A 20,213-nucleotide genomic window follows, 5' to 3' on the forward strand; every position below is an offset into this window, starting at 1 on the left:
TCCGATCTATCTACCAAGCCCTGCACATCGGTTGACGAATCCACTCTCAACAAGCTGCCGAATATCAATCCGCATACGACGAGCTGGGCAGCTGCTCCGCGGATCTTCACTGTGAATTGCCATTCTGCCTCCGAAGCCCTGTACGTCCATATCCCATATACCGAACACCGACGTGATCGAGAACAATCATCGTAATTCCGGGCAACAGTCAACCCGTCGGCAAACGGCGACCACAAGTTCCCGATTACATTCAATTGTAAATAGGTGCAGCTTAGCTTACCTCAGCGGACGAGAAAACCAAAAGCCCTCTATATACATACCTCGTCCAAAATAAAGAGTTCAAATTAAAGATAGTGCAACGAAGTCTTCACGAACATTTTCGTGAAAATACTTAGTTCAAAATCATTTAATGTTTATATTAACAGAAACTCTCATCTAAGCTCTATGTCAAATATTAACAGAAAAAATGCGATAATTTACATTGTCATCAAATTTTAAGCCTCTCTGATAATTATTCTAAACCATAATTAAGATTTGAATAATTTTCACATCCGAAACGAAATAGTTTTATCTATACATTCAAGCCACAGATTTTAATACCCACCATTGCATGATCAATTACCGAATTATAACCCTATTGAATTCTCCTTAACAAACCAAGATATTAATATTTTTCTAAATTGTTAGAAAGCATCTTTTGCTTCCACTATAACATAGTGGTGTTAAGTAATTTTTTCAGAATGACTATGGCAATTTTTTTTCTATTCGAAAATGTGAGTGACATCTTTCCCGAGGATAGTGGAGGATGGTAATAATGAAGGAGGGACAGTTGGGAATGTTAACACCTAACCTACTAGAGTATCAATGATTTATATCATATTTCGGTATATATGCCCGTCCGTGTGTCATATATTTTTACAAGCACGCAACTTCTATTAATATATAGTATCGCGAATAGGCCTTATGTACTGGAGCCAATGAACCCATCCAAACCATCGAGAAATAAGGCCGGAAACCTGGCGTGCTGAGACTTTTCAGTGATTTTCATATCAGTAGAAGATTTAAGATTAGACAAAGCACATTTATTTTATAGCCTTTGCCACCTTTATGACCTTTTCAGAGATTGTCCTTGATAAAGTCTGAGTTGGCCCAGTTTATTGACCCGCTTATGCATGTCTAAGCATATGTTTGTGTGTCCAACCAGACTTTTTTGGCTCCACGTGCCAACATTTGTCGGAGAACGTAAAGGTTGTCCTAGTTAGAGTTGAGATTGGTCTAGTTTTTGTCGAGATTGGCCTATATTAAGTCGAGGCTAGCTCAGTTTATTGACCCGCTTATGTATGTCTAAGTTTATGTTTGTGCATCTATCCAGTCTTTATTGCCTCCACACGCCGACATTTGTTTATGAGTGTAAAGCAAATCTTCATTGTTTTAGTCTGTGGATCTATTTATCTTGCCCACACTCTTCTCCCTATTCCATGCCGTCCTCCACTAAACACAGTACGTCTTCCCCTTGTTCCATACTGTCCCCCTACTATCCCCCTCTTCTTTCCACATACCTTCCTATCTTCTCTCTGCCCTATTCCTTTTCGCTTTTCATAGCATTGAAACAATTTCCTTGTTCCACAAACTGTTATTTTTCAATTATGCTCTTATCAGTACAAATTATTTTAGAATTGTGTGTTGATCTGTCCAGATGTAAGTCCGACCACATACATTCTATCACGAAATGGGTGATGGAGGTTACTCGTAACGCGGAAGCAAAAAAACAAAATCAAAATTGTTTTAATTAAGCATATTTTTTTCTAGATTGCGATTAGGTGGGAAAAAATATTTAATTCTAAGATTACGGTTGAAAAAAAATATTTGTGATGCCTGATATGTTTAATAAATATGAGATGTGCGTGTCTGTGTGTGTATCATTGGTTCTACTGGCTATGTAATGTAACAATATGAGTGTAGATTCATAAGATGTATATTTTGATGGGTTAACATAATTTAGATGCATTCTCGACAATGAGCAATGAAATTGAAAAAGAAAATTTGTTCCAAGGGTTTTTGGATTTTTGCTACTTATTTTCTTGTGCATAATATAGCACATTGGAAGAAAAAGAATGTCAGTTTAAAACAACTATATGATTCAAGAACATCATTTCTTTCCAAAAAAAAATATAGAAAAAGGGCAACACATACTTGTAATATATGAGGATTGGTGTGGTGCCACTTAAAAGCATACAAATGTTCGAAGAAAATATTAATAACATCAGTATCAATGTGTGTGGCTATGAAAATGGGGAAGTTGTTGGACTTTATTACCTTACCAAAAATAATAAACATCATTATATCAACTTGACGTTATTACATGATGGAGAACAATTTCATTACATACAGATTTTAAAAATGCCACGGTAATATAATAGTACGATAATATAAAACATATTCTGATTAACTTATTTTTATTTTCATTTAAGGTTATTGAGAAATCAACTGACGAAGCACGAGAATAAAATTAATATTTGTGATGGATGCCTACAACACTTTAACACACATAAAATACTTGAAGAACACAAGAAGGAATGCGGAGGTATCGTCACAATTTTACCTGAGGAGGACAACAACAAATTGCAATTTACAAATTTTTATAAAAAAGAGCGATTGCCATTTACTGTGTATACCGATGCTGAAAGTATTTTGGAGTACGTGTGTTGGGGTATCATCCAGGGAAAGAAAGCGGTAAAAGCAAAAAAGCATATACCTTGTGCATTTAGTTATAACTTACATTGTAGTTTCGATAATAGTTTAAATAAGTTCAAATCTTTTAGTGGACCCAATGCTGCCAATGACTTTTTAGAAAACCTTATTAAACATTCTAAATATATATTTAACAATTATTTAACGAAGACTAGACCAATGAATTGGAGGACTTTGATAGCAGTGTGCTATGTCACATATGTGAAAACGAGTTAGGAAACGATAGAGTTAAAGATCATTGCCATTTACCAGGTAAATATCGAGGTGCTGCACATAATGGTTGCAATTTAGAATATCGTGTTGCCCGATTTGTCCCAATTCTTTTTGATAATTTTTCTTCATACGGCTGCCATCTTTTCATCAAAGAGTTAGTCACATTTGGAGGTGATATCAACGTTATTCCTCTTAATAAAGAAAAATATGTGTCCTTGTCATATTTTATTAAAATGAAAGAGCACGCAATCTATTTAGGTTCATGTCAGCAAGATTGGATGGTTTAGGTTCCGCTTACTAAATTTAAGGCAGTGAAAGCACAATTTCCAAATAATGCCGACTTGAACCTAATGATTAGAAAGGGTGTTTTTCCGTATGAGTATATATCTTTTTTCAACAAATTATTAGAAACTCAATTGCCCTCCAGAGAAGAGTTTTATAATAAGTTTACAGATAGCGAATGTTCACTAGAGGACTATGAGCATACATTACGTGTTTGGAAACACTTCAATTGTAAGACTCTCATAGAATGTTTCGAATTATATCTAAAAACAGATGTTTTGCTTTTAACTGACATATTAGCAAATTTCCGTGATTTATGCATACGAGTACATAAACTTGACCCATGCGAACAGTCCTTCGCTGTATTGGGATGTCATGTTGCTCTGTACTGAGGTTGAACTTGACCTCTTTACAGACATCAATATGTGCAATTTGTTATAAATGGTATTAGAGGAGGGCTAACTCAATGTTGAAGTAGACACTCTGTCGCCAATAACCCCAATATGTCAAATTACGATCAGAGTAAACCTGACGTTTATTACTTAGATGTTAATAATTGATATGGAATGGCTATGACACAATATCTCCCAATAAAGGATTTTAAATGGGTAGAAGAGGAAGAACTGGATAAGATTAATTATATTAACAAAATATTATCAATTCCGGATGATTCCCCAAATGGTTTCACATTCGATGTAGAAATCGAATATCCAGCCACTCTTCACGATATGCAAAATGATTTACCTTTTTTACCTTAACGTTCGCTCTTGTTATCTCCCTACACGTTTCAAAAGTTGAGCCCTTTAACGAGAATTGTTTGTTTCTAATTAACAATAACAACACTCTTGTAATAACAGTGCATCTATCTGTCGGTTGAGTACTTTGTCGTCGTCGCCAACGCGCATTTATTGTTGTTGCAATTCTTCTTCGTTTGTTTCTGTCAATTCTCACTTGAGAATTTGCATTGCCAAAAATTGCAACAAAAATACTTCATCATTCCACGCGTCCTTTTTAGCGTCGGTTTGATATACAGTAAAAATAACAACAAATTGTTTTGATCTCCAACTCTCACTGTTGAATCGTTTGTTGCGTCGCTTGTTGTGTGGGTGCGTAGCTGCTTACACATAGTCATTTCTCTGCCGACGTCGCTTGTGTTTTATTCCTCTTTGTGCGATATCCGTTGTTGGTTCGGCTCAGTGGGGTAAAACAGTAAAAATTGTGAATTTTTGTAATTTATTTCAGAATCTATTTTTGATAATTTATTGAAATATTATCAAGCAGTTGTAGGGTCTTTGGAATTTTTGGACAAATTCACCCTACATTCGGCATTCTTTGCAGAAACATTTAGCAACAAATATTAGTGAAAATTTATCGTTTTTTGGCTAGTTTTGCAAAATTTGCAAATATTATTTAACATTTGTAACTCTTCGTAGGGTTTTTGGTATTTTTGGACAAATTCACCCTACATTCGGCATTCATTGCACATATTCCAGCAAAACATATTCGTTGAAACTTTTAGTTTGTGACTATTTTCTTTAATTGTTTGGGCAATTTATTAATAGTTGTTGATACTGATTGTTATTCTCCGTAGAGTTTAGTATTTTTTGGAAGAATATACATTACTTTCGGCATAAAATTTAAAAGTTTACCAAATTCAGCTTCAAATATTTTGTAAATATACTCAATTTTGCAAGACTTTTGGTAAATACTTGTACAAAAATAGTACTGAAAACTGTAAATACATTTTGCAAAATACCAGTTGGCATTACCAAATCATTTATTTTCTTAATTTGTTGATATTGGAACAATTTTAGTAATATTTGTCACATAGGAAAAGATTTTCTTAATTTCTCTCCTATTGAACCCTGCTATATCGTCAATACTTATAACATATTTTGAAGTATTTGGAGTTTTTTATTTGTGGAAATTTCTTATTTCCTTTGGACCACAGCAACATTTGTTGGAATTTTATTTCCTTTGCATACTTTTTGTTTTTGTTATAAATTTAGTAACAAAATGTCGATCACTCCGCTCACACAGTTTATTAGAGCCGCTGACATTGTTCTGAAAACTGTAGCTTATTTCGAACAGCTCGACGAATCACAGTTCACTGTGTATAGTCTTGAGATTCGGAAAATCGGAGATTAGGGAATTGTGGGACAAAGTCTTGTGCACTTATGAGGAGCGCAAAATATATCTCAAGACTACCGAGACTATCCAGTCCGATAGTTTTTATGTTATTGAGGGAAAATATAGTGCAGCTTGTATTGCTTATCTTCGGTGTATAACCACCATAAACTGACATCTTGATCGCCTTAAAGCTCCACTCAGTGAAAATTGTTCATCTGCTCCTCAGTCCCCCATCCCTGCTTCTGACGTACAATATTCTGACATTCCTTCAACTCTTCAACATCCCATCTGCTTTGGGTTTTGCCAACCCCGTCGAATCGATTTCGGTGCATTCTACCAATCCACCACTCCATAAATAGTTGCTCCAATCCAAACTTCAATTGTCATTGTCTCGTCGTGCCACATATTGAAATCGAAGTCTTTGCCGGCGATTATTTATCTTGGCCCACTTTTCGTGATCTGTTCACCACCGTCTGCATAAATAATGCACATATTTCAGACATAGAGCGTCTCTGCCATCTTAAACAGAAGACTACCGGTGAGGCTCGCGAAATTGTTTGCAGATTTCCACCCACAAATTATAGTTTCCCCTTAGCGAGGAAAGCTTTGTCTGATGCGTATGATAATAAGCGCATCGTGGTGAATAATGAAAAGTGTGTTGGATATTCCAGTTTTAAAGTTTGAAACTTGTTCGGGATTGAAAACTATCCACCGTGGAGTAAATAGTTGTCTTGCTGCAATGGCCGTCTATGACGTCGCCACGGATCAGTGGGATCCAATTCTTGTACATATCTGTTTGCAGCGCTTGCCTTTAACCACCTTGACTTTGTGGGAGCAAAGCATCAAAAATAAGTCGTTGTTGCCTTCCTGGACAGATTTAGATGCTTTCCTCACAAACAGAAAAATTAGTCCATAGAAAAGTACTTGCCAAAAAAGCCCACTTTCCTATTCCATCTACTAAATCATTGTGGTCAAAGAATGTTTATCCTCCCAATCCTGCAAAGAAATCGTTATCGTCAAACAGTGTTTCACCTCATCACTCCGCCACTAGATCGTTGGCATCCACGCATGTTCGTACATCTAGTTCAGTCATTAAAAAGTCATTGGTATATAGGCCAAAATATGTTCCTTCATCCCAGTCTACTAATTTACTGTCAAGTACTTTTTGCAACATTTGTCCTAACCAGAGTCATGTTCTCTGCCCCCAGTTTATAAAACTTTCGTTTGATGACAAATCCTTGATTGTGAAAAAGAATAAGTGTTGTATAAATTGTCTTTCGCGTGGCCATGTAGTTAAAAATTGTCATAGCACAAATAGTTGCAAATCTTGTAAGCAAAGGCATCACAGCCTTGGATCACCTTTGTTCAAAACAATCACAGGTATCTACCAATCCTAAGAATCTTGAATTTTGCCTGTCAGATTCGATGTCCAAACAGACCATACCTCCGGCCTTTGCCAAAGTCAAACGCCGAGGTTCAAAGTCCCCTCCGGCTTTAACGAAGGTCAAAAGTCGAGGTCCAAAGTCCTCTAAAACGCACCACCTTCTGCTAAAAATAATTCAAACAGTCAGTCTCTCAACACCATTGAAGATCATGTGCTCTTGGGAACTGCACTGGTAAATATTGTTCATAATGGCAAATCGTACACTACTCGTGCAATTGTAGACTCTTCTTCAAAGGCATATATTATAAGTAAGAAACTTAATAATGCACTTGGTATTTCAACTTGTTCTTTGACAAAGAAATCTAAATCTACTTCGCCGAGAGAAGTGTGTTCTCTTAAGTTGTCTCCCCCTAAAAACGCATCTAGAATTGTGGAAACAGAAGCGTTAGCGTTACCTAAACTCAAAGAAAAGTTGTTCTCGTCACCATCTTTTTGTAATTTAAAGACTCGAATTCCTAATCTCGAATTAGCGGATTCTTTCAATGACAGCCCAATAGAGTTGCTACTTGGCGCTGACTTGTATCCCAAAATTCTAGAAGCTAAACCTCCAAAAATTGTTTTGAATTCGTTGCTGGCCCAAAATTCTTATTCGGGTACTTGACAGTTTTGAAATCGACCAATCAAGAAAACCATTGTATCTTTTAAAATCCAATTTTTGTTGAAATAGTCACTTGCGCTAAACATGAAATAGTAAATCGCATCTATTTATAATTCGTCATATCGCTTTGATAATTTGAAAATCTGCAACTATAGCTCACTTAGGAATCTGAATTTACGTTCTCTCCTAACTTATAACACTTTATGATATAGATTGCTAGATTCTTAGTTCTAGCAAGCACAACTTTCCAATACTTGTCAACCACGGATGCTGATTGGCACACTGGCATCTCCTCTACAATTCCCTTGGCGGATAACATAGTGAGCGGATCGCCGCTGGGTATTGGTTGTTGGCGGTAGGCTTACCTTGTTCTCATTGGAAGTAGTTGTAGTTGTAATAATATACAGACATGGGACCCTCAGCGGTCACTCAGAACCTCTGCGTTCACTTGTCTGTATTTGCGTATGTATTAGAAATAGACAAGGGATCCTCTGCTATCAGTTAGAACCTCTGCGTTCACTTGTCTTTGAGAAACGAAAGCGAAAGCACACAGGCCTCTGTCGCCACCCCAATTACTGAAGGTAATTTGTCGTTTAAAACTATGAAATCATATATTGAATTACACTAATTATATTTCTGTTTTTATTTCTCGCTATTTTCTTTCTTTTTACACCACACGCGCGAATCACCCGCACCACACCACATCTCTCACCTACACAACACACCGCATACCTCATTCACACATAATAACTCTGGGGAGTTTTGTTGTTTTTGCCGCTATCGAAGCCATTCTCCCCACTCCCCGACTTTTTAAAAGTAGTGTATGGAAATAGTTTCAAGGCAAGATTCGATACATCTGATTCTCACCATCTAACCTTTATAAACTACCGCTTCTTAACAAAAAAGATATAGGTATGATGAAAGATGAGAATGCAGTTAAAACTATGATAGAGATTGTCGGACTTCGACCAAAAATGTATGCCATTAAAGTGAGTGATAGCGAAGAAAAAAAAATCTAAGGGTGTCAAAAAATGTGTGTTAAAGAAATATACCATTGATGCGTACAGAGATTTTCTGCACAATAAACGAAATTATTTTAATAGTATGTACACATTTAGATCAAGAAAACGTGATGTATATACAGATAGAATAACCAAAGTTTGTCTCAGTTATCAAGATGACAAACGGTTTATTAGGGAAGAAGGAATTCATATGTATGCTTGGTGACACTATAGGATTAATGAGGATTTTCCAGATATAAGTAATTTACATTCAACAACCCCAATGAATAAAGATATAGACCCCAATGAATTACAAAAATTTAAACTTAGATACAATTGAAGAGGTTTTAGACTTGAATAATAGCAATGAGTACCCACCTCCAATGGATGTAGAAAATATATTACCAAATTTTTGTACATCAAATGACCCATTAGACCTAGCACACACTAATAGATTTGAATTTAAATATTAATAATATACCTAACATAGAATTAGCTTCGCTAATGGAAGAACTACCTATTTTTAGTATGTTGAATTGAAACAAATATTTGTATATATTTTTTAAAATTTACTTTATTACATTAAAATAAAAAACAACACATACTTATTTTTGTATGATTAGCTAAAATATAAAAAAAATTGTGTTTTATTCCCTGGGCGAGGGGGTGGCTTACACAACTTTTCGCACATTTCCGGTCAATGGTATGTACTCCACCATACGATCATAAATAATAAGACAATACGATGAATTATTTTGTGGAATTGGTGTATTTGTTTCAAATTCAATTTTTAAATCAATTGGCCCATTCTTTACTGCTTCATTTTGACTGCTTTTGTCAATAACAACAACTGAATTGTCTTTAAAACTAGAATAGGTCAGAAGTGGTTGTGGTTCTCTCACGCAATATGATTGTTGAAATTTGCTATACATATCATAAAGCATTGCATAATGATTCTCAGAAAATTATAGGTTTAAATCATCATAAGGATAAGTCTCCGAATTTAAGTGTACTTTAATATTTTGAAGATCACAATGAAGAAATTTGTTGTTCTTTTCGAATACTAAAGCGACATAACATTCCTGGTATTTTTTTCTTCCAACAGCTAATGTCGGATTAAAATAGCATGCTATAGGTAACATTTTTCCATCTTTAATAGTTTTCAAGAAACTAATTTTTCTTTAGTCAGATGTTGTAATTGAACATCTTCTTTTAAATCAGTTGAGTAAGCCACATTTGTGTCATTAGCACTCCGCAAGTGAATCAAACCATGTTTGCTTTTGCAAATTACTTTGTCTTCTTCTGTCCAAGCAGTCGATTTAAGGGTACGCAAAAGTTAAAAGAGTTGGTAGCAACATCGCCATCTACATTCCATCCCGCGTTACTCATGACATTACTTTCTGATGCATTTGGGGAAAACAAGTTTTTAATTTTTGTTGCCATTCCAAAAAACGTGAGCGATCAATCTCAACACCATTTAGTTCATACCGAATTTGATCAAACATATACCCCACACAATTATTGCTAAGTCTAGAGTTTGGCGAAATTTCTCTATTTGCTTTTCTCAAATAATGTACAAGTAGCTTTCCGACGGTAATATGTAAAGATCTTGATTTTGTACGCTTATGCGTATTACATCATTTAAAAGATTGGATATGACAACTTTATGTTGAATGTTGTTAGTGGATTGTTTATTATTATATTTATTATAGATAATCATGTTTGCCTTGGTCTTATATGAATTCAAAGTGTAATTTCCTCTCAAAAGTTTATTAATCGTCCTTCTTGATCTAGTATTATTATTTCTAGACGACTTATTTCCTTGACGTTCACCGGCAAATAAATAAGATTCAGCGACCGCATCTAATTCGTATCCTGGTGGAACATCTAGAGAAAATTCATGCAGAATATGTGCAGGTGAATTATTCATAAATTACCCAGTTACAATATTACATTGTAGTTGTATGGCATTCACCTTCAGAATATTTACGGGAAGGTTTGAGATATGTTTCTTCCCCGGATCCAAAACAGTTTCCGTGAAAACAAATTGCATAGATATAGATTTTTTTATTAAAATAAATAGCATCATGAGAGGATGTAATTTCTACTTGTAATGTATTATTATTAGCTTTAACGTTAATATATCTATTTATATGATTATATGAATAGATCTGTACTCTGCTTCCAAAAAATCTGCTATATCTTGTAATTCATACCTTTTTATAATTTTTTTATATTATATTTTTTATATTATCGTCATCAACATTAGGAATTGAGTTATATAATTGGAAATTAATTAAAGCAAAGTAAGTGTTCCGTCAAAGTAAGTGTTCTTGACATTGCAAGATTCTAACTTGTAGTAAGTAAAAAACAATATGTACTTGAATTTTCATACTTTTTATTTTTAATAAAAAAGGTTACAATACATCATTCTTATTTATCCACGAATTATGGTGGTTTGAAAATCCTAACCATTTTACAAACACTTTATTGCCCTTTGTTTTTAGAATTTTCTCAACTAAATATGTATTCGGATATTTTGTAAGTAAAAGTTCTACTCTATAGAAACAACCTTGTATTGGGTTTCCTTCTGAATCTTCTAACAAGTATGTTGTAGGATTTGTTATTCTTATAGTACTTATTTTAAATATTTCAGTTGTCCAGTTCGGCGTATATCCCTTTTCTCCTGCAAATTCTTGTTTTGCGAATGTACATATGCTTGGTTGACCGCGTCTGATCCTCCCCCCGGGTGTGCAAGTTTTTTAATCCTCTTATTTTGTATGTCCAGATGGTTATCTTCGTCAATATTGGGAATCGACATTTCCGCTCTCGAAACATTTCCTTTTAGTGTGACTGAGGTATACTTCAAATTATAATGATGACCAAACTTATCAACTATCATCGATTTTTAATATATTTTGTATTAAATTTTTATACTTTATATATTATGTTTTCCTCTCTCAGTTCTTCAATAATAGAAACAATCTCATTTATGTGATTATTGTTTTTCGGCATGTTGTGATGCCAGCAAAAGCTTTAATCGTTCTATAAATTCATTAGGATCATTCCAGTATATATTGTTTGGTTTATCTAGATTTACTCTCATTAAGCTTAATGATGATGATACTCACAGTGGTAAAGACTGTGAGTCATCATCATCAAATGTTTAATAATACGTTTATATTTATATCCTCTGTTGGATTTGATTCGTTCATTGTGTCTATAATTTACTTTATGAGCATTGGAGTCCAGCAATTTTTTTTTTTATATATATATTTCTAATTCTGAGGGATCATAATTTTTAGTTTGCTTTGATAAAAGAGAAGTTCATCATCATCAAATGTTTAATAATACGTTTATATTTATATCCTCTGTTGGATTTGATTCGTTCATTGTGTCTATAATTTACTTTATGAGCATTGGAGTCCAGCAAATTTTTTTTATATACTTCTAATTCTGAGGCATAATAATTTTCATTTTGCTTTGATAAAAGGGAAGTTCAAATAACACTGGTTTAAATGCCCAATGCTGATTACCAATAATTATTTTCTGATCGTCAACTTTTAACGGTTTATCCCCAAATTTCAATTCTCCATGAATATCTTTGTGCGGTCCATATACTGTATCCAATTTTTTATTTTTATTCAAACGGGAAAGGTTAACGGTATCATCAATATCGGAGTAGAATGTGTCATCTTTTGAATCGTTAACCTCGTTATCCTCAGTCTCGTTTTCTTCCCCCCATAACATTTTAGGTTCTACCTTGATATCTGCCTTAAATTTCTTAACCGGTGTACTCATGGCAAAGAAATCTTTATATGACTCAATAGCACCCTTCTTATGTACAAATATATTGGAGGCATTTTCATTCGATAATTTTAATAGTTTGTGAATTTGCTCAGTTATGGGTTCGAAAGTATTTTTTAGTTCGGTTGTTTTATCTTTTTCTCCTCTTTTAATGCTTTGAAATTTTCTTTTCAATGCAATTCTGGATCTCACAAGACTTTCTTCTTCCACGGTTGTATTTATACTAATAGAGGTGGTTATACTAGAAGTGACTTAAATATATCTATGGTTGTATAAATATATGAAACCCCTTTCTATGTCTTTCAGAGTTAATATCATCATCATTGCTGATTGTTAGAAATCCATATTTTTCCCTCCAACATTCATGACACATTTCTTTGAATTTCTCAGAACTCATATCACTTCCAACGTGATTGTATATATGTTTTAAATTTAAATTATCTTGCTTGAACAATATAATCATATTTGCATTATCACACAATAAATGTTTTGGAATCCGCGTATATGTTTGACATAAATAAAATGAATTGACATTTTTATGACGAGCCATATTGAAGTAGATTTCAATATTACTTTGTTTATCACAAGCCACATCATCGAATATCATTATTGAATTGTGTCTTGTTTCTTACGACATCCTCATTATAACTGAATGTAAACAATTGCATACCCTTGAGAGAGGCCATAAGTTTCTTGAGATATTCATATTTCGGTTGATATAGAGATTTGGAATAAATATAAACATTTTGGAGTTTTAGCCCATTTGCATATTCTATCAAACTTATAATTACGTTAGTTTTTCCACAATTCGAAGGACCAACTATTAGGCATCATAGTATACTATTCGGTAATAAAATACTATGTTTAGGGGATTTCTTTTTAATGAAATCCACTTTTCGCACTGTAAGCTTAGCTTGTTATTCAACTAATCTCATTTCGCAGCTAATGAATGATTGTAATGACAATGCCTATTTATCTTTTTCTTTTGTTTCCAGTGAACTTAGAAACAGTATAAAATTATTGTTTGTAACAACATCAATGTTATCACGTTGAAGGAAGAGGACTTGTAAACAAATTAATCGATTCTTTACCTGTGGAACTTCATCTACCTGGCTATCAATTTTGTGGTCCTGGAACTAAGCTTAAAAACGATTGGAGAGAGGGGATAATGGTGATAATCCCTTGGATGAAGCTTGTAAAGAGCACGATATCGCTTATTCACAAAACGAAAATATTAAGCAACGACACATTGCAGATCTTAAGCTAGCTGAAAAAGCGTGGGAAGCAAAAGATAGCAGTGTTTGAGAAAAATATAATGCATATCTCGTCACAAATATAATGAAGGCAAAATCCAAACTTGGAATGGGGTTGACAAATACAAAACTTAAACAACTTACTGGTCAAGAGATTTTCAATAATGCTCTCAAGAATACTACAAAGTAGCAAACTAACAGAAATTGATGATGCCATTAAAATGGCAAGAAAATAGATTCAAAAAACATTCCGTGGGAGAAAGTCAAAGGTTATTATACCTAGAGTTATTAAGCTTTCAAATATAGGGGGATTTCTTCCTCTTATACCCTTTCTAACAGGTTTAGGAGCTTTGGCGTCGTCGACATGAATGCCAAAAAAGCTAAACAACAATTGGAAAAACAATCCAGCACAATAAAACCATAGAAGCTAAGCAATGGGAAAAGGACTGTATTTAAAACCATACAAAAAAGGTTATGGCATATATATGAACTATAATTCAAAAAATAATAAAGCAGCTACCTAAAGGCCCACTTACTGATAAACAAATATACACTTTTGGGACAAAATATATTCCACATTGCAGAGGTGTTTATATGCGCAACAGATTACCGAAAATACCATATAAGAAAGAATGTGGAATAATAAATTTAGATGATGAGATGGGGTCAGGAACACATTGGGTTGCATATTACAAAGATAGCAATAGAATTGAATATTATGATAGTTTCGGAAATCTCCAACCTCCCCTAGAAGTATTATACTACTTGGGGCCGAATATCACTTATAATTATAAAAGGGACCAACAGTTCAACACATACAATTGTGGTCATCTATGTTTAAAATTCTTAATGAGATTAGAGCAATACATATGAATTCATTAGTTTCATTTAACACTTCCACAAAGATGCATTCAATTGATCGATCATGGAAACCACAAGTATATATTTATGAAGGACCTTGCCTTTATGTGTGGTGTTTCTGTTGTTCCAAATCATTTTTTGTTTCGTCCACCTTTTAATATAAAATAACTCACGGACGAGGCATGTAGAACAAATATATACTGCAAAAACTATGTAAATGGAATAGACTGGATGGATTGAGAGGTTGACTACAGCGGCGATGAGAGTGTACTTGCACCATTAAATGAAAATTGGAAGAGATAAAAAACGATTTTTGGAGAAATATATCTATACAAATATTGTAAATTTAGAAGATAAAATTAAAGTAAGAACGTGTCGAAATTATTTTGCTAACTGTTCTATTCATTCAGAATTTGGATTTAAATACGCCATAACATTACTTAAAATATTTGTATTTAAAATATTTGTATTAGACATATATACGATGAAATAAACAAATAAAACTTAATGAAACAAAACCTAGTTTTATTTTTTAAGAATTCTATTGATGCAATTAAATAATATAAATGTAAAGTATATGAAGAAAAATGGTGTAAAGGGTTTCACAATTGTAATACCGCAAACATCTGCACTCAAATCTTTAATTAATAGATCCAAAATTTTAGGTTCAAATGGAATATTTCTTTTTAAAGATCTTCTCATTCAGGGACACTTGTATTGTAAACGTAATTGGGCAGTCAGTTTGTTTCCACCGATAGATATCAACTTTGCAAAAATAACATCTTGTTATGTCTCCTACTCCAGTAAAAAAAGAGTCCTATTGCTGTCATTGTTTTAGGGGCAATTTTTGAACGTTTTCAAACATTATATTTCTCTATTAAGATGAACGTACATCTTTCCTTCTTTGTCTTTATTCACGGACTGCGAAATGTAATATACAAATGGTAGAATTTAACAAAGAGAGGTAATACGTCATAAAAAAGAGAAAAAAATGTGCATTAAATGATACATATACATGTTCATATCTTTATTCCCACATTTCTTTCAAAAATAATAATTTCTTTTTAAAAATAATTTTACTATTAAATAGGTACCACTCCCCAACTCTTTCACATATCCGTCACCTAGCGATAGAAACCTCGATGGCAAGTAAAGTATAGCATCATCAAATTTAAGAACAATCCTTTTTCCATATTTGTGCTCCACACATTATATACTCCTCCTTTAAGAACAATCCTTTCTCCATATTTATGCTCCGCAGATTATATACTCTTCGTTCTCGTTCATTTCCTTCACTCTTATAATTTTTTAAAGCTGAAGGAGTTGAATAAATTTATTAAATTATTATTAGACACGTTACGTTACGTTTCTTACGTTACGTTTCTTTTCCTACTATTTGTTCAACACATTTTTTTCTTATTTCTAATTTTTTATAAAGTGTTCCAATTTTTTTACCATTCCTACTACCTCTATATAATTGCGTTCTACATAACTTTCAATTTCCTTCCATAGTTGTGAACATTTCTTTGAATTTACAATTCTCACTTTTTAATCTGAAAAAAATCATTCACTCAAATACAAAGCATGTCTTCAATTTCTATGCTGAAAACATGTCAATAATGCATCTGAAATATGACCCAAGTATGTGGTCGGACTTACATCTGGACAGATCTGCACACAATTCTGATAATTTGTACTGATAAGAGCATAATTGACTGATGAAGAAGAGCGGTCTGTGGAACAGGGAAATTGTTTCAATGCTATGGATGGCGGAACGCTATAGGGCAGAGAGAAGATAGGAAGGTATGTGGAAAGAAGAGGGGGACAGTATGGAACAAGGGAAGACGTACTGTGTTTAGTGGAGGGCCGCATAGAATAGGGAGAATGGTGTGGGCAAGAAAAAAAGATCCACAGACCAAAACAATAAAGATTTGCTTTACACTCATTAACAAATGTCGGCGGGTGGAGGCAATAAAGACTGGATAGACACAAACATAAGCTTAGACAGCGGGCCAATAAACTGAGCTAGCCTCGACTTAAAATAGGCCAATCTCGACTAAAACTAGACCAATCTCAACTCTAACTAGGACAACCTTTACGTTCTCCGCAAATGTTGGCACGTGGAGCCAAAAAAGTCTGGTTGGACACACAAACATATGCTTAGACATGCATAAGCGGGTCAATAAACTGGGCCAACCCAAACTTTATCAAGGACAATCTCTGAAAAGGTCATAAAGGTGGCAAAGGTTATAAAATAAATGTGCTTTGCCTCATCTTAAATCCTCTACTTGTTATAATTGATTTTAGATATTATATTTTGAATATTGATACCATGTACTGTTTCTGCATGTAAAGGCACACTGGGCCTTTATCATAAAATTCTGTAAATAGGAATCCAACAGAAAATATTAAGGAAATGCTATCATCAATTTTCGTGATGGCATCCATGGAATGTATGGGGGTAGCGGTCAAGTGTGGTGCTTAACGTGTATATTCCGCCGTTAAATAGCTGTGCCCCACTTTATATGCCCAATATCAGTTTACTTCTGGTAGGCAATAACCATCTGGAACTATGGCATTCCGTCCTAGGTAATGACCAGAGAGGCATGACGCTGGCTGAGAAAATCGATATCTCAAGGGGAAGACTGCCGCAATTCGGCGGACATACCCATCGTGTCCCCAGGTCTGACGAATGACGTAACGTGGCAATCCGTCATTTCGATAGGATCAGACCACCTCCCCATTATTGTCGTCATCAACAGACCATCCGATTTCATAGACTCTGAACGCCGCACTTTCCTTAACCATGGGAAAGCCAATTGGAAAGAATTCAGAAATATACCAATCGCCGCTTCAGAAAACTGCCCAACCCATCAGGTGTCCAGGTTAATGTACACAAAAAAGTTCCAGAAAAATTAGTGTTCATTATTTTGATTGATAATTGATCAAAAATTTGATATTGGATTTATGATAAACTCATTTTCTATTTTTTTTCTTTCAGAAAATGCCGCAATTTTTCCCACATTATTATCTTATCCACTGTTGATGGAGCTGTTGCAAATACATATTAAAAAGCGAAAGACAGTATAAATGATTTCGCTTGCTCAATCCGTATGGGGTCATTTATTATAATTTATGGAGCTGGATTTGCCTAAAAATAATTCGGTACTTATTGTTTATTCGATTTCCTCTCTTTGAAGATAAAAGTTTTTTAGTTTTTTTTTATCTTTTAAATAATCGAAACAACCCTCACCATAAGATAATTTAATATTGTTTCGCTTTATTTGTGGACATTTCCCAAGCAATTCGAAGAGTTTGGCAATGATGAATTCTATACAAAATTTGCAAAACTCTACCAAAAATACATATAAGGCATATTATTGCTATTTGCCATATTGTACATTTGTTGTTACATCAAAAGATATATTTTCAAAACAGTTTAGGAAAAAGTAATGTTCCAAGACTTTCTACTCGGACAACTCGTTTAGCAGTCATCGACCGTGCTGAGCTGGAAGGCAAAATCAGCGAATGTCGGTCTGAGGGAGGTAGTTATTTTTGAGGAAGATCCTAAGAAGCTTAAACTCGACAGTGTCACCCCTTATAAAGCAGTAAAGGACATCTGCAGTAAAACTAGAGAGAGAATTTTCTCGTCAGCGAAGTAGCTGGTTTTAATGGACTTTCGGAAGCGGCTGCATTCGAACTATTCCTATTAATCACAAAGGCTGAAGTTGACATAGCACTTGTCCAAGAGCCTTACATATACAAAAATAAAGTGACTGGGCTGGGGATTGAACAGCATATTACGTAGGCCACCTTCAACGAAATTCTAAACCTACTGGAAGAATAAAGCGTAATGATGACACGTGGACTGATTCCGGTCTACAGAATCTCAATCTGTTAGCACTTTTTCACTTTCCGATTTGTACAGAGGCGAAAAACGTTCACCAGTCAGATCGACGTAATCGACAGTGGTAGGCTTTGGACGTGATCCTGATTGCTAGGATTGTAAGCATTCCCAACTTCTCGTGGGCCATTGATACTTTCAAATCACCAGGACCGGGCGTGCTACAGCATGTATCGGCGATAACAGTACCGATCCTGGAAGTGACCTTCAAGGCTTATTTGCGTCTATCACACATTCCATCACTGCGGAAAGAAGTCACAGTCACTTGTATTCCCAAGGCAGGGAAACCAAGTCATTCACTTCCAGAGGACTATAGGCTTATTAGTCCTTCATCTTTTTTACCAAATTTTGTAGAAAAAATAATAGATGTTGCGATTAAATGTCTAATACCTACAAATTGGATAAGCAGTGCCCAACACGCCTACATGAAAGGCAAATCCGTTGAGACAGGGTAACACAACGTCGTGGGTTATATCGAGAGAACCTGAATAGCTTATGTTTCACGTTGGCAGCCTTACTCGACATCGATGAGTTTTAACAATGTCACACATGACGCAATTCATAATTCCCTCATAAACCTCGGTATAACACTACTCCTTACAGAATGGATAAATGTTATGCTCAACAGTAGAATCATCAACTCAAGCATGGGGGAGTGTTCCGTCAGGAAATCAATATCAAGATACCTGTGAAATTATCAAGATAGGAAAGGGGCTGAAACAGAGCTCGTTCTCTTCACAAGGAAGGGGGCACACACTCCTGGATGGAGTCACGTTAAGCCTTTTCTCTGAAGCCAAGTATCTTTGAACTAAAACGACGAAAAAGTCTTTTAAAGAAAGTGCTTGGTGTAAAACTGAAAACTTTTATTAATTCAAAAGATGGCGGGCCATAGGAATTTGCAGCCGATTGCGCCTGGTAAAGTGGGCAAAAAAATATTTCATGACCAAAAATAAAGGACACTGATTCCTATTAACTTTAAAAAAGGTAAGCAGCAAACGACTTTCTACAAATGATCTAATAGAGCAATCAAAGAATTTAATAACAAACGTTGTAATATGAGCACGGATATTGAACCTATACACAAGGCAAACAATCTGGTTGACTGCCAGTTAAATTAGATGCATATTACTCAAACTTGTGCCGAAAAAGACCTCTAAAAAATAAAAAAACAATGGCAGGACGAAGGCATGAACAAACGCTTCCTAACAGAAATTACCTTCTTTTAACCGGAAACATAGAAATTAACAGATTGAAACATGGAAATAGACATACCCACTGCTCGTTGACATTATTCGAGTTCATTAGAGAAAAAACAAAGGACGATATAGAATCGTACAAATCATTTTGATCAAGAGCAAGTCACGGCAATTTGTAGAAAGCAACAGATACATCATTACTGATCTATGCACATCACTAAAATGAGTTAGGATAGTATTGTGTCTTATAGTCACACCAACGTACAAAAGAACATATTTTTTACATATAATTTTTTTAAGTTTGTTATTATTTATAATTTTGTTCTATGTCAGCATATAACTGACCCATTTAATTATTGTTTGCCTAATCGCATGGGTTATTGGATGAAGTTATTTATTGCTTTATATTTAATGCTAGTTTTTATGAAATGTATAAATAGCAAGCAAAAAGAAATATTCTTTGCAGATTGCAAGAAATTGTAAGCATTCCAAGATTACACAATTCAAGTGTTGTGTATATCTACTTTTATTTATATTAATAAACAGAACAGTGTTGGCTTGTTTGTTCGGGATACTATAGTATTTTGTTGTTGCAAAATGGTATGGCTTCATTGTTGTTTTTTATAAAAACAACGTTTGTTTATTAGTTGAGAACGATGGTAATGTTCACCAAGGGATATGGCAGGGAATACCTTGGTTTCGGAAAGAGTTACCAATCCTCATTAGTTCCCTTGTCTTTTGTCTGGATATTCTCCCCAGAAGTTATTTTAAAA

The 20,213-nt window shown here is 34.4% G+C and overlaps 1 protein-coding gene across 1 annotated transcript in view; it reads left to right on the forward strand.

The window, feature by feature from the left end:
• LOC131805907 (uncharacterized) overlaps positions 1-17,598 on the forward strand; it is a 496,437-nt gene extending 478,839 nt beyond the window's left edge. Inside the window, exon 2 of the mRNA XM_059129677.1 lies at positions 17,342-17,598. Within this exon, the coding sequence (XP_058985660.1) occupies positions 17,342-17,430 (89 nt within the window). The 3' untranslated portion in view covers positions 17,431-17,598. The remainder of the gene's footprint in view (positions 1-17,341) is intronic.
• Positions 17,599-20,213: the final 2,615 nt, after the last annotated feature.

The sequence above is a fragment of the Musca domestica genome, unplaced genomic scaffold (assembly GCF_030504385.1).
Source record: "Musca domestica strain aabys unplaced genomic scaffold, Musca_domestica.polishedcontigs.V.1.1 11, whole genome shotgun sequence".
Classification (NCBI taxonomy): domain Eukaryota; kingdom Metazoa; phylum Arthropoda; class Insecta; order Diptera; family Muscidae; genus Musca; species Musca domestica.